This window comes from Trichoderma atroviride, chromosome 3 (genome assembly GCF_020647795.1).
Source record: "Trichoderma atroviride chromosome 3, complete sequence".
NCBI lineage: Eukaryota > Fungi > Ascomycota > Sordariomycetes > Hypocreales > Hypocreaceae > Trichoderma > Trichoderma atroviride.
The window spans coordinates 3,115,603-3,127,594 of NC_089402.1; the positions used below are offsets into that span (position 1 = coordinate 3,115,603).

General features: G+C 46.6%; 5 protein-coding genes across 6 annotated transcripts; 2 read left to right on the forward strand and 3 right to left on the reverse strand.

The window, feature by feature from the left end:
* Positions 1 to 32: 32 nt before the first annotated feature.
* On the reverse strand, positions 33 to 2,681 carry TrAtP1_006287 (uncharacterized protein; the record flags this gene model as incomplete). Its single annotated transcript, XM_066113053.1, has 2 exons — positions 33 to 46; positions 2,471 to 2,681. The coding sequence occupies 2 exons, from the start codon at positions 2,679 to 2,681 to the stop codon at positions 33 to 35; spliced, it is 225 nt and encodes a 74-aa protein (XP_065969139.1).
* Positions 2,682 to 2,814: 133 nt separating this feature from the next.
* On the forward strand, positions 2,815 to 5,147 carry TrAtP1_006288 (uncharacterized protein). Its single transcript, XM_014082914.2, has 3 exons — positions 2,815 to 3,394; positions 3,449 to 4,556; positions 4,617 to 5,147. The coding sequence occupies exons 1-3, from the start codon at positions 3,076 to 3,078 to the stop codon at positions 4,915 to 4,917; spliced, it is 1,728 nt and encodes a 575-aa protein (XP_013938389.2). The 5' UTR covers positions 2,815 to 3,075; the 3' UTR covers positions 4,918 to 5,147.
* A 1,534-nt stretch (positions 5,148 to 6,681) lies between these two features.
* On the forward strand, positions 6,682 to 7,490 carry TrAtP1_006289 (uncharacterized protein; the record flags this gene model as incomplete). Its single annotated transcript, XM_066113054.1, has 4 exons — positions 6,682 to 6,714; positions 6,779 to 7,278; positions 7,357 to 7,392; positions 7,454 to 7,490. 4 exons carry the CDS (start codon positions 6,682 to 6,684, stop codon positions 7,488 to 7,490), a joined length of 606 nt encoding a protein of 201 aa, XP_065969140.1.
* A 302-nt stretch (positions 7,491 to 7,792) lies between these two features.
* Positions 7,793 to 9,369, reverse strand: TrAtP1_006290 (uncharacterized protein). The gene has a single exon (XM_014082915.2). The coding sequence runs from the start codon at positions 8,344 to 8,346 to the stop codon at positions 8,101 to 8,103; it is 246 nt and encodes an 81-aa protein (XP_013938390.1). The 5' UTR covers positions 8,347 to 9,369; the 3' UTR covers positions 7,793 to 8,100.
* Positions 9,370 to 9,887: 518 nt separating this feature from the next.
* On the reverse strand, positions 9,888 to 10,848 carry TrAtP1_006291 (uncharacterized protein). 2 transcript variants are annotated; one of them, XM_066113056.1, is made up of 3 exons: positions 10,756 to 10,848; positions 10,657 to 10,671; positions 9,888 to 10,505 (listed from the first exon to the last, which is right to left on the reverse strand). In XM_066113056.1, the coding sequence occupies exon 3, from the start codon at positions 10,493 to 10,495 to the stop codon at positions 10,325 to 10,327; it is 171 nt and encodes a 56-aa protein (XP_065969142.1). In that variant the 5' UTR covers positions 10,496 to 10,505; positions 10,657 to 10,671; positions 10,756 to 10,848; the 3' UTR covers positions 9,888 to 10,324. The 2 variants fall into 2 exon arrangements, with proteins under 2 accessions (XP_065969142.1, XP_065969141.1); XM_066113055.1 differs by having other exon boundaries at positions 10,576 to 10,848.
* Positions 10,849 to 11,992: the final 1,144 nt, after the last annotated feature.

Genomic DNA, 11,992 nt, shown 5'->3' on the forward strand with positions numbered 1-11,992 from the left:
GCGTATCACCTCCCCCAGTTTCCCATTGTTTGTTATTTATTACAGGCTGTGAAGAACATGTACAGCTTCGTGATGTGTGTTTTTTTTTTTTTTTTTTTTTTTTTTTTTGTAATGTATTGGGTATTTCTAACGACTACACTTTGGAGATGAGAGAGAGACAGCAGAAAGATGTATAGAATGGTTAATAGACGAAAAGAGGCGCGTGGCGTATGGAGGATAGCAATAACTTGGGGCTGAAGAGTTACTGTGGATGGGGAAAAATGGCAGAGCAAAAGGGGCTGAGGGCCATCTTGGCCAAACCTGACGTTCAATCAAGATTCTTGTCGGCCGGGAAAGAATAGCGTTTTGTTTTTCATTTAGCGTTAAAAAATAGGACAAAGTATAAAGTCTATTCTTGCTTGAAATGGGTGTGGACTGTTTCCTAGGAGAGAATGTTGCGTGGCTGCGAATCGACAATCAAGACACGATCGTCCTGATCAAGTTGCTGTGGCTTTTTAAGAAGTTGGAACAAGATTTGGAGAAATTGGAGAATCCGGCCATGGCCGGGCCTGGGGCAGAGTTGCTTGCAGCAGTGGCTGCCACGAGAGGCGAGCGTGCGTCGATCTGTGGAAAATGGGCGCCAGCCTCACGGGCAACTCAGCACGTGCGTGGCTGGCTGTAGGAAAATCCGACAGCAAATGAGACGACAGAACGAAGAGAAGGAACTTTGTGTAGCTGGGGAGATCGAATCACATTGGATGGCGAAAGGGAAGCAGAATGTGGAGGCGACAAAGACGGGTTGAAACTCTGGCCCTTCTTCGGGGGTAGGCGATGGTTTCCAAATAAACTGGAGATGGCTACTACGGGATCTGCCAGTGTCATGTCACCGCCCTGCCATCTTATTCGTGCTGGGTCGTGTGATGGAGGGTCGCAGAATCTGGAGAAGGCAGAATAAGAAAAAGAGGCCGCTGGACCGCTGAACCTTGTTCCGAAGAGGCCGGATGGACGGTGATGGTGGTGGTGGCCAGAGGCTCGATCTGGTGGTCATTGGCCCGATTGAGCCATTGGTTGTCACGCAGAGGGGGTTGGATTGTACGATGCTTAGCAAATTGCACCAGGGAAACAGAGAGAAGAGCGAAAATACGCAGAGAAGGAATACGCCCGCTGAATCAGCCTCTACGCGGAAAACCCGTGGATCAATGAGATTTTCAGTGCGAGTTCCTCCATCAAGGGGTCATGGGGACCGCTGCGGGCTCCGAGAAGCCGCGTATTTTGCAGTTGTACACGGTAAAGGACCGAAAAGGAGGATACCTGCTGACTCGAATTTTTTTCTCTTTTCTGTCGTTTTTTTTTCTTACTCTGGGTTGTTCGCCGAAGTTGTCTTGATCATGAGCTTTTGGGGGGCTTTGTCAGTCAATGCTCAGCAATTAAGCAGTCAAACAGTTCTGCCTCTTTGGGGACTGCTTCCTAATAGCCACGCCCTGGTTCCAAGATAGCTGCTACTGCAATTTCTTGTTTTCGCTCCCCCCCTGTCAAATGTGTCAATTAAGCCCAGCCTGGGCAAAGGCGGAAAACTGCCGCAGCTAGCTAGGGAGGACAAACGTCATAAGTTGGGAAGTGCCGAAAAAAATCGCCGGTTCTGCCACTATAAACTCGTATGCCCTTTTTTTGTCCAACCCTTGACAAGAGAAAAAAAAAGCCCGGAATTTTCGGTACATGTGCTAGCAGCCCCGCTTTTTCCGGTATCGACTCGACGGCGCGGGCACTACGTCATGAGACACGGAAAGCGGCGTCAGAAGAGAAATGAAAGGAATTGGAGGTTGAACGGCGAACCTGCCTTGGCCGCTGTGTTTGTATTAGTTGATTCCTTGGAATTTTTAATTGCGTTGGTGATCGTGATAAAGCCCATGCAATTGATTCGCATCGGCGTCAATGCGGTTTTATTTGGGCATGCGCGTAATGCGTGGGGATCGTGCCGTTACCAAGTAAGCATGATGCTCTCTGATAAGGGGGGATCTACAATGCGGCGTTTGCTGAATCATACGCATGTTTCGCAAAAGAAGAAGACAAAAGAAAAAAAGAAGGAAAAAAAAAGAGAAAAACTGGATCCCGAAAATGCCGAACGAGTCCTAAACAAGCAGCAATTCCAAAAGCCAAGGCATTGAGAAAGAAGCTTTGCCCAGTGGACATCTCCTCATGCCGGTGGAGCCTCCTCGGTCAGTTTGCGACAGTCTCGCTGTGATTCGCCTCCAGCCGCTTCATTTCTCGGGGCGTCCGCCGGCCAATGGAATCACGGGACCGGGCGCCCAATGCTTCTCGTTTTGTGTTTCTCTTCTGTCGTGCTTCTCCGGGTCTCTCCACATCTTGTTATGGAGAAGGGGCAATGGAGAAAGTCTGGAGAGTAGGACCGATTTGTGCCATGGAGAATCTCGGTATGGTGGGCGGTTTGTCACCCCAATTCGGGCCTCAGCTTCTGTCAATCACACCTGACCTGCGTTTCTATCCCCATGGGTTTTAGGCGCAAAGCTGGGGGTTTTCCCCGAGCCCTGGGAAACCTGTGGGGTGGGCAGACTTTTTTCTGCCTCTCTCTCTCTCTTCTCTCGTCCGGGGCTAGAGCCTGCTTTGGAGATGCTTGCAAGGCCACCCACCAAACGGCCGGGCTTGGGCCGGGGTCCCACGATTCCTTTTGAGATCGTGACCATATGGTGTGGGTGTTTGTGGTGATTAGGTCATAGCAACGAAACGGTGTTTGGTGGCGGCCCCCTTCGTCGTGTTGGAGAACATATATACCCCAATGCTTCCCCCCCTCGACGATCGGGCTTGATATAGGACTATTGGAGTAAATAAACACACAGCATCACTACTACCTCATAGCTGCTAAGGAATTTAGAGATAGTTGGTTATCTCTAGGTCCTCCTCATAGTAGACTTACAACCACACCTCCACCACACCTCAACCACACCTCAACCACACCTCAACTACACCACAACCTCTCCACAACTCACCACAACTATACCACCGCAAACCCAAGCAGAGTACAACACTATTATTACTTGCCATTCAAGGGCATTGATATACATATAAAAATCTTTCACAATGGGTCGCAGAAAGGGTGGTTTCATGACCATCTACTTTGATCAACATGATCCCTCCTCAGAGAAGCACGACCCCAGCTTTGGTCGACCCTCGGTTTCTGGCCTAGATTATTCCCCTTTGCCACGTGTAACAGGGCGTTCATTGGCAATGGGTTGTCTCGTCTCTTTTGGTGGTCTCATCTTCGGATATGACACCGGTCAGATTTCCGGATTCCTGGAGATGCCCGACTTCCTGGACCGCTTTGGATTGACACATTCCGATGGCACGAAATACTTCAGCAATGTTAGGGCAGGTCTCATTGTTGCCTTGCTGTCAATAGGTTTGTTTGTTCATTCGTGTTTGTTTGTTTGTTGTTACTAACGACTACCGATAGGTACACTTTTTGGTGCTTTAGTCGCTGCTCCTGTAGCCGATAAATTCGGAAGAAAACCATCAATCTCCTTTTGGGCACTTATCGTATCAATCGGGTTTGTAATCCAGATTGCTTCCGTTTCAGCCTGGTACCAGCTCATGATTGGCCGTTTTGTTTCCGGATTGGGTGTGGGAGCACTCAGTTTACTTGTACCCATGTACCAAGCTGAGACAGCACCTGCTTGGATTCGTGGAGCCATGGTCTGCGCCTATCAGCTTTTCATCACCATGGGTATCTGGCTGGCTGCTTGCTTCAACTACGGAACTGTCAAGCACCAGGCTGACAACTCTGGAAGTTGGCGTATCGTCATTGGTCTTGGTTGGCTTTGGACCATTGGCCTCGGAGTTGGTATCTTGGCTTTCCCCGAAACTCCTCGATTCGACTTCCGACATGGCAATGAGGAAAGAGCTAAACAGACAATCTGTCGAGTATTTGGCGCCACAGAAAACCACTGGGCTGTTCACACTCAAATCACTGAGATTGAGCGCAAGCTGCGTGGTGAATCCCAGATCAAGAATGGCCCCGTCAAGGAGTTCATTACCATGTTCAAGGCTCCCCGCATGGCCTACCGTATTGCTCTTGGCATGACCCTTCAGATGCTGCAGCAACTCACTGGCGCCAACTACTTCTTCTACTACGGTACCACCATCTTCAAGTCGGTGCAGATCAACTCGTTCGTTACCCAGATCATCCTTAACAGTATCAACTTTGGCGTCACCTTTATTGGTCTGTACATGGTTGAGCACTTTGGTCGTCGCAAGTCTCTCATTGCCGGTTCCATCTGGATGTTTATCTGCTTCATGATCTTTGCATCAGTTGGCCATTTCATGCTTAACCTCACTGATCCTGCCGCCACTCCCACGCCAGGCATTGTTCTGATCGTCTTCGCCTGTCTCTTCATTCTTGGCTTTGCTACTACTTGGGGCCCTATGATTTGGACTATCCAGGCTGAGATCTTCCCTTCGCGCTATCGTGCCAAGGGTATGGCTCTGTCCACCGCTAGCAACTGGATCTGGAACTTTTGTATTGGTTTCTTCACCCCCTTCATCACTGGGGCCATTGATTTCAGGTATGTTCAAATTTCACAGCTATAAGCAATTGAATAATTTTTCTAACTTTATTATTATAGATATGGTTATGTTTTCGCTGCCTGCAACTTTCTGGGTGCCCTCGTCATCTACTTCTTCGTCATTGAAGGCCAAGGCCGCACCCTCGAAGAGATCGACACCATGTATCTCGAGCACGTCCTCCCCTGGAAGAGCACGAAATGGGTACCGCCTCCTCCAGAACACATGGCGAACATCCGCAAGAAGGCTGGTGTCGATCTTGATGCTATTGCGGACCAGGAGAGCGATGGTCCCTTGGCCGCGGCTCAGTATAACAAAGACCTGTCATCTCCCGAGGTGCCCTCCCACGAAGAGCATGTCTAAGGTGTCATCTAACGAAGAGCATGTATAAAAAAGGAAAAGAACAAGAAAAAAAAAGCATGGAATCATCTGTAAATAATGCGGCTATGAAAATTTGTTGGGGATTGATGCATTGATGGCGGGAAGTGGATATACCAAGGTTGATTGTAACATAATGGCAGGAGCATGATAACTTGCGAAGCTAATGAGGTTTCTCTGTTTTTAATAAGCATGATTAATTGCATTTACAAAAATTTCTATCATTTCATATGGCTCTGATATATGCGCAGTGAATTGAAACCCATCTACCCATGTAGTGACCAGACTAAACTATAACTATTCCACGGCTGTGCAGCCATCTGCCAGTAAGCTGAGAGCAAATACCATTAGGTTGATGCGTATCTTGAATTTATGGCTGTCCAGAATATACTTTAGTCATATCTAACTGCATCAAATTATGGAAAGTTATCCAGCTCCCCAATTCTGTTGTCCGGCGCCCCAGCCATAGTGTAGGCTATCACAGCTATCGCTGCTATTATATCTACTATATCTGCTACATCTACTACATCTACTACATCTACTACATCTACTACATCTACTACATCTACTACATGTATCTTTACTATCTATCTCTACTACTACTGCTACTGCTACTGCTGCTACTGCTGTTAGTAATGCTAGTAACGCTACTAATGCCACAACTTAAGTTTTCCAGCAGTTGCATATTTTTATACATGGACTAACAGCTTTCATATTGTTAAGCTACAGCTAGGGTGCTGGATAATGAAATTGGGGTGTTGGATAACTTTTCCCCAAAATAAACAGGCGAAGTGTGCAAAACTTCCAATCCTCTGGATATCGGCGCAGGGTCCCAGCCGATGATGCGATCAGCCAGCAATGAACTGATAATTTAGTAGAAACCTTGATATCGGATTAGCTTTTTCCTTCCTTTTGTGTATCTAATATGTTGATAACACTTACTCCATCCGTATCAAACCAGACCGAGACCGAAAAGTCTCATGAACTTTGGCTCGCACGATGATGATAGTATAGCCAGTAAGACACTTATCACTGAATCTCAGTGTCTCTTTGCAAGCCCGGAAAAGTGATTGATTCTTACCCTTCTACTTTACTCTGGGTTTTCTTGTTCTGGTATCCTGTACATCGTATCCCCAGTTAACCATGCCAAGTCAATTAGATCCGTCGCTACATGTATACCTATACCGTGGCTTCTTCATCAACAACACCTCTCACTGAGTCAACTCTTCCTCTGAGCGTGTACGTAATGCAGAAAAAGAATTCACCGCCGATGATCCTCCCAGAAGGGCTACATTGCCATAGGGGCTCGCTGTTACAGCCACTCAGGAAAGTGGGCTTGGTGAGGCTATCAAGAGGCAGTCCTTTCGGGAAGCCGTAGAAGTGACGGTTCATGAAAAGTCGTATACTTGCGTGATTAGAATTGGAAGTCATCCGCTCACACGTCGGTGGAGTGATGTCGGTACCCGGATAAGAGAGTGTTTGGTGTAGACTGCATGTAACAACAAAATAGAAGATTTACCACTTGCCTAATTCGCTGTACGGTATTCCGTATTTTTATTTGAGCAGAGGCATTATTCGCTTGGCTCTACACAGAATTATAAGATGCAGTCTTTTCCTAACAGCATCAGGCTAGGTAGTTAACATTCTGAATGCTCTGGTGGGATCCTGAGTCCCTTTTACAGCTGATTGGTACCATCCTCTTATGGCCACAGTATACGTCTATATTCACAATGTTTTCCCATTTCTTGCATGGCCCATCGTTCATCAGCGGCGCAGCACGAGGTAGTACTTCATCATATAAGTATACTACCTAACCCAGCGTTCGAGGCTAATTTCTTTGTGCAAGAATCGGAAAGGCTACCGCTTTTGCATTCGCAAAATATGGAAGTCCAAACTTGCCATTGCCGATGTTAATGCGACTTTGCTGAAGCAAACGGCCAAAGAACTGAAAGAGGCATATCCGACTTTTGAAGTATTGCCCATTGAATTAGATGCGGCTAATGAAGATTCGACGATCAAAGCCGTCGAAACCGCCTTTTCAAAATTCGGCCAAATCGATCATGCTGTAAACAATATCGGCATTACCGGTCATTTAGCTCCAAGCACATCTGTCTCAACGAAAGATTTCAGGAATCTTCTCGACATTAACCTAACGAGTCTTTGGACTGCACAAAGAGAGCAAATTAGAATAATGCTTCAACAAGAGCCTATCCAGCTAGAGTGCGCACCCACCCGCATAGGGGAGACAAACCAGACAACGATTAATCGTGGTTTGCGTGAATTTGTCTTCCATTTGGGGGAGCTTTGGTTCGCGAGACTTGCCTCCAACAACAGCCTACGTGACAAGTATAGGCCTTTATCTTGCCCTATTGAGCTCTCCATGATAACATCCGAGGCCATACTAATTCATGGCTCATTGTGCAGGCAAACATGGGATTATCGGCCTTACAAAAAGCGCAAGTTTGTCTCTACAAGAACTACGCCTTGAGAATTTAACTCATTTTAGTTAATCATGTTACAGGATGCGAACCAATACGCTTCGCGGATATACGAATTAATGCTATTTGCCCTGGGGTAACCATGACGCCCGTTGTGGGAACTATGGGGCCAGAGTTGCAATACTTTATCGATCAGGGAATGCACCAAACAGCGATGAAACGTCTTGCTCAGTCTGAAGAGATTGCAAACGGCATCACGTATTTAAGTTCTTGGATGAGGGACTGTACACGACCTTTGAGCCGGCCAATGTGTGTACATCAAGCTGAAAAGATGTCTTTAGAAAGTATCTGTGGAGGTTAGTGAAGTCGCGCGAAAGATTTGAGGCTTATAGAGACAGCACAGGCGCGCAAATGATACCTACTAAAAAAAAAGAAAAAAAATTGTATAAACACTATAACTGAAAAACTATTATACATCAGTCTATACCGAAAACATAACTCAATAGAAAGGGCGCAGAAAATGGCTGTAGCAAGACGCATGTGATGCCTTGACAAATCTATAAAATGTCGCTCGGGGTCAAAATCGTTTCATCAGTGTAGATCTGTAAGATCGATGAGCTCCTTCACGTATCTCATACGCCTCTGGGAGCTCGCTCTTCTCGTCGCCATCAGATGGCAAGATTCCTTTGGAGAATCTGGTCTCTGTGTCCATTTCAAGGACAGATATATTTTACATCCACCACCATCGTCGAGCGCTTTCCTGCTTCAGCTCGTTGAACTTGCTGGTAAAGGTCTTTCGCTGCTGTTCCGAGATGTTCTTTCCGACTACATCGAGGACCTTGAGATGTTCCTTCTTGAGGTCTTCGAAGCCGGCGTCTAGTTCTTTGTGCCAAGGGTACAGCACAAACACTTGGAAGCCGAGCGCGGAGGTGGCGACCATGAAGTTGGTGAGAGAAATGGCGCGTGTTAGTCGCATTTTGCCTTTTTTTCAAGAGCGGATGGTAGACTTTTGGTATAGTATATAGAGCAAGGCGCAGTTGGTTGCGGCTACTCTGCTCTATATGTAGGTATGCGGGAGGCCGTATGGGCGAAGTTGACTCAGATTCGCAAGTGCGCGTTTTGTTGCTCGTGATCCCCTTTGTTCTCGCTTTTTCTTTTAGGCGTTTCGGGTGAAAACGGATGATGTTGCTTGGACAAAAGTAATAATATCACCTTCTTCAGATGATGAGAGAGATATGGGAGTTGATAGAGTTGATGCTGTGATTAGAAGGTATATGGCAGTAGAGAGAAGGGGAATAAGGGTACTCAAGAGAAAGTAAGAAGGATAAAAGATGACGAGAGAAAATTTTCGAAGAAGAAAGCTGAGCAATGGTTGTCACTTATTACGTTTTCCTCCAGGGCGGGTGGGACTGAAACTCCTTCTTAATGTACAGCTAGTATTATTATGGAGTCTACCACACTTCATCGTGTACAAGTACGTCCAGACTGGTCTTATTCGTCCGAATCTCCACCTTCCAGCAGAATATATATAGTAAACGTTATTTATCCGCCACTTTTTGCCTCTTCTACTCGACTTAGTCAGGGTGCTGGAACAATCACATGCTCCAAATCGTCGGGATAGCCCTAGCAATCCGCCATGCGGTAAAGCCCAGCAGCGCGGTCTACCTCGTACTCCATCGCATCGTGCGTTTTTGCCCGATGCAAACTTCCCTGCTAGGTACTTCCACCCCGGTAATAATAGGGGTTCTCTCGGATATGCCTTGTGCTCGATTCCCAAATCGGGGATGTCGCCTCCGATTTGGCACCTGTAGTGGGGAAGAAATCAGGCCACTTCGGGAGCCATGCTTTTTACAACGAGAACGCGATCCACCAATACTTCAGAACTACCCCGGCTGATCGGGCTATCAGGCTCCATTTCAGCCGACACCGCTGTCATTTTTCTTCTTGTTCGCCATACGCTACGATAAATTAACTTTTGTCGTTATTGTACAAGTATGACATTATTGATAAAAGGTGGGGTGGATAGAGGTGAGGAATGGTGGCATAAATGCTGAATGAAGTACAACTGTTCAGAACTTGTAGAGCATCCTATGTAAAATCACATGGCAATTGTTGCCGTGAAGACCTCATGGTCACTGCTAAGCCTCTTTGTGCAGCCGCCTTGACGTATGTTGGTACGAATGGATCCGGTGACCAGTTTTCCACAAACACGTGGCGGATAGTGAATCATCTAGACGCCTCTGAAGGCCAGCTCTGGTACATACCTAGCGTTTCTTACTTACAGTCAGCAGTGATACATCAACTGCTCCAGGCAACTACTTGTATAAGCCCAAGGACTTAAGCATCATACCTAAGGTACCTTGCATGTAGGCAGTTTAAACATCTGCATACCCACAGGGCTTTGGTCTTTTACGTCGTCTAGCCTAGGCTAGCAATAATACGAAGAAATGTCAAGATAGCGACCTGTGCAAACCCTTGGATTTGACGTGAAACAGCAGATTCTTGTATCAATAGCGATTTTGTAGTATATGTAATATTAGGTGAACTGATTCTTCTACATTTCCACTCACATCCATCGACTCGGCGATTAGCCTCACAGGCTCATAGTCATATGGACGTGGGTTCAGAAGCTTATGATCCTCCACTATCTGACGCAGGACGCTGGCATCTGTCAACTTGCTTTTGCCCCCTTCTCGCCGTTCCTTACTTATGACGCGCTTTTCTAGAACATCTCTGTCGCATCCAAGATTGAGCCAATATATCGGTATACACGTGTCGCGGACTATGGATATATGCTCTTCAAAAGTTCTGATGTCTGCCTCACTGTCTACAAGACATGTCGTCATAAGGACCGTTTTGCCCTCTTGTGCAATCTTCCGAATGGCGTCGAAAGCAACTTTGCGAAATTTTCGGCGTAGCTCGCAGTGTGCTGCACTCCTGCCAGGGTAAATGGCCTAAGCTGGATCAATGAGCAGGTGGTTATCGATCAGACGGACTATATCCTCGGGAAAGTAGCTCTTCATCTTGGTCGCTATGGTCAATTTTCCTGTGCCAGGGAAGCTATTTAGAACAACAACTTTGTCATGGACCTGAGGGCCTGGTTCGGAACTTCGATCTGGTTCCATGCGGGTAATTCTGCCGTGTACGTTAGCATGAGTACGCGTTTGAAAGGAGCTTCTTTCTCGTCTTGAGAAAAATTACTCACGGTGGCATATACTTCACCAGTGTCTGCGCCCAAAGCCCTGAGGTTGTATCGATGCGGACGATAGAATGATTATATACATACCAAGGCTAAACAGATCTGTCGGAGAGATCCAAGTTGTGTTCAAAGTTAGATTACTTTTAAACGAGAGGAAGGAGGCGCTTTTATTCACTGATGACTCACTCTGCCTTTTTGAGAAACTTTCCAAGCTCCGCCTTCTGAGCTTTATTTGCCCATATATACTATGTACTCTGTCGTGATGGAAAATTCTCTACCAGTGAGCCAGTGAGTCGGTAACTAAGAAGCTGAATGGTCAACTTATACAAAGGTTTATCCTACATGCACGTCGGTAGCTGCGCAGGTTGAGAGCAAGGAACTCTATAACCACCAGCACACAGCATTATTGCTATACAGTGCTTATTTCTAACTACCCAAGTGTATGTTTCGTCTCTGTGATCTTCCGTTTTGCCAAGCTCCCCATAAGATCTCCGACTAACAAGACAGCCGCTAATACCTCCATGTAGTCTCTTATATCGATGCTGCAGCGGGGCCGGCCTTGCCTGCTCCATAGATCCCGCTATTGATAGCTTGGAACTCTTTTTGGCAAGCTCGATGAAGCGTGCGGAAAAGGTGCTAGGTGATTATATAAGGCAGACGGACTTGGGTATTTGCCGTCTTTCGTATCTGATCTACAATTGCGGCCCCAACATGAACTCGATTTTATGTGCTATGAGGAAGTGCTAACTGGTTTCTGCTTTGCTGAGGCCTGGGCCTACTCCACCGCTTCTCAAGCTACCGACCGAAATTATTGTTTACTAGTGTTGATTGCGTCTCAGCTTTCCTCCCTCCTCGCCAGAATCCATTGATCTCTCTCTCTCTCTCTTACCTGTAGAGCGCTCTTTTCTATTCTTGGGAGGGACGTAGCGAACATTCGGCATCAGTCCCGTCACAACCCCAATCTTGCTAGAAAAATACCTCGAAGACCTCGCGATAACAGGATGACGGTTGATGTGAGCTTGAGAGAAACCCGCAAGGTGGCCCCTTGGAGTACTCGCCAGTCTCTCATAGAACGCACGCCCGGAATACCTGCTTTTGGTGACATGTTTCAGCTAGCTTTTGGAATAATGGCTAGCTCGTTATACTGGTGTTGTCATTCAATTACCCAATAGATTAATAGGTATATGGCTATTTCCTTCAATTGGGTAAGCTCATTATAAAAACAGCGCCAAGTTTTCTTTTGGCATTAAAGATACAGGAGAGGCTTGTCTAACCGAGAGATAGCTACATGTACCTATCTGGCCGGATTTGACACTGCTTTTACTGCGTTGTTGCCATACAAGTAGGTATCTAATCATGTCGAATAGAGTAAGAACGGACTACACCAGCTACCACAAACCGGAGATATACAAAGAGGATTTTT

What these genes read in the sequence shown, in the direction of transcription:
- TrAtP1_006288 (XM_014082914.2), top strand. Translation starts at nt 3,076, where the DNA reads ATGGGTCGCAGAAAGGGTGGTTTCATGACCATCTACTTTGATCAACAT. An exon ending in TGTTGCCTTGCTGTCAATAG is followed by an intron (nt 3,395 to 3,448) that starts GTTTGTTTGTTC and finishes GACTACCGATAG; the next exon opens with GTACACTTTTTGGTGCTTTA. An exon ending in ACTGGGGCCATTGATTTCAG is followed by an intron (nt 4,557 to 4,616) that starts GTATGTTCAAAT and finishes TTATTATTATAG; the next exon opens with ATATGGTTATGTTTTCGCTG.
- TrAtP1_006290 (XM_014082915.2), bottom strand. Translation starts at nt 8,346, where the DNA reads ATGCGACTAACACGCGCCATTTCTCTCACCAACTTCATGGTCGCCACC.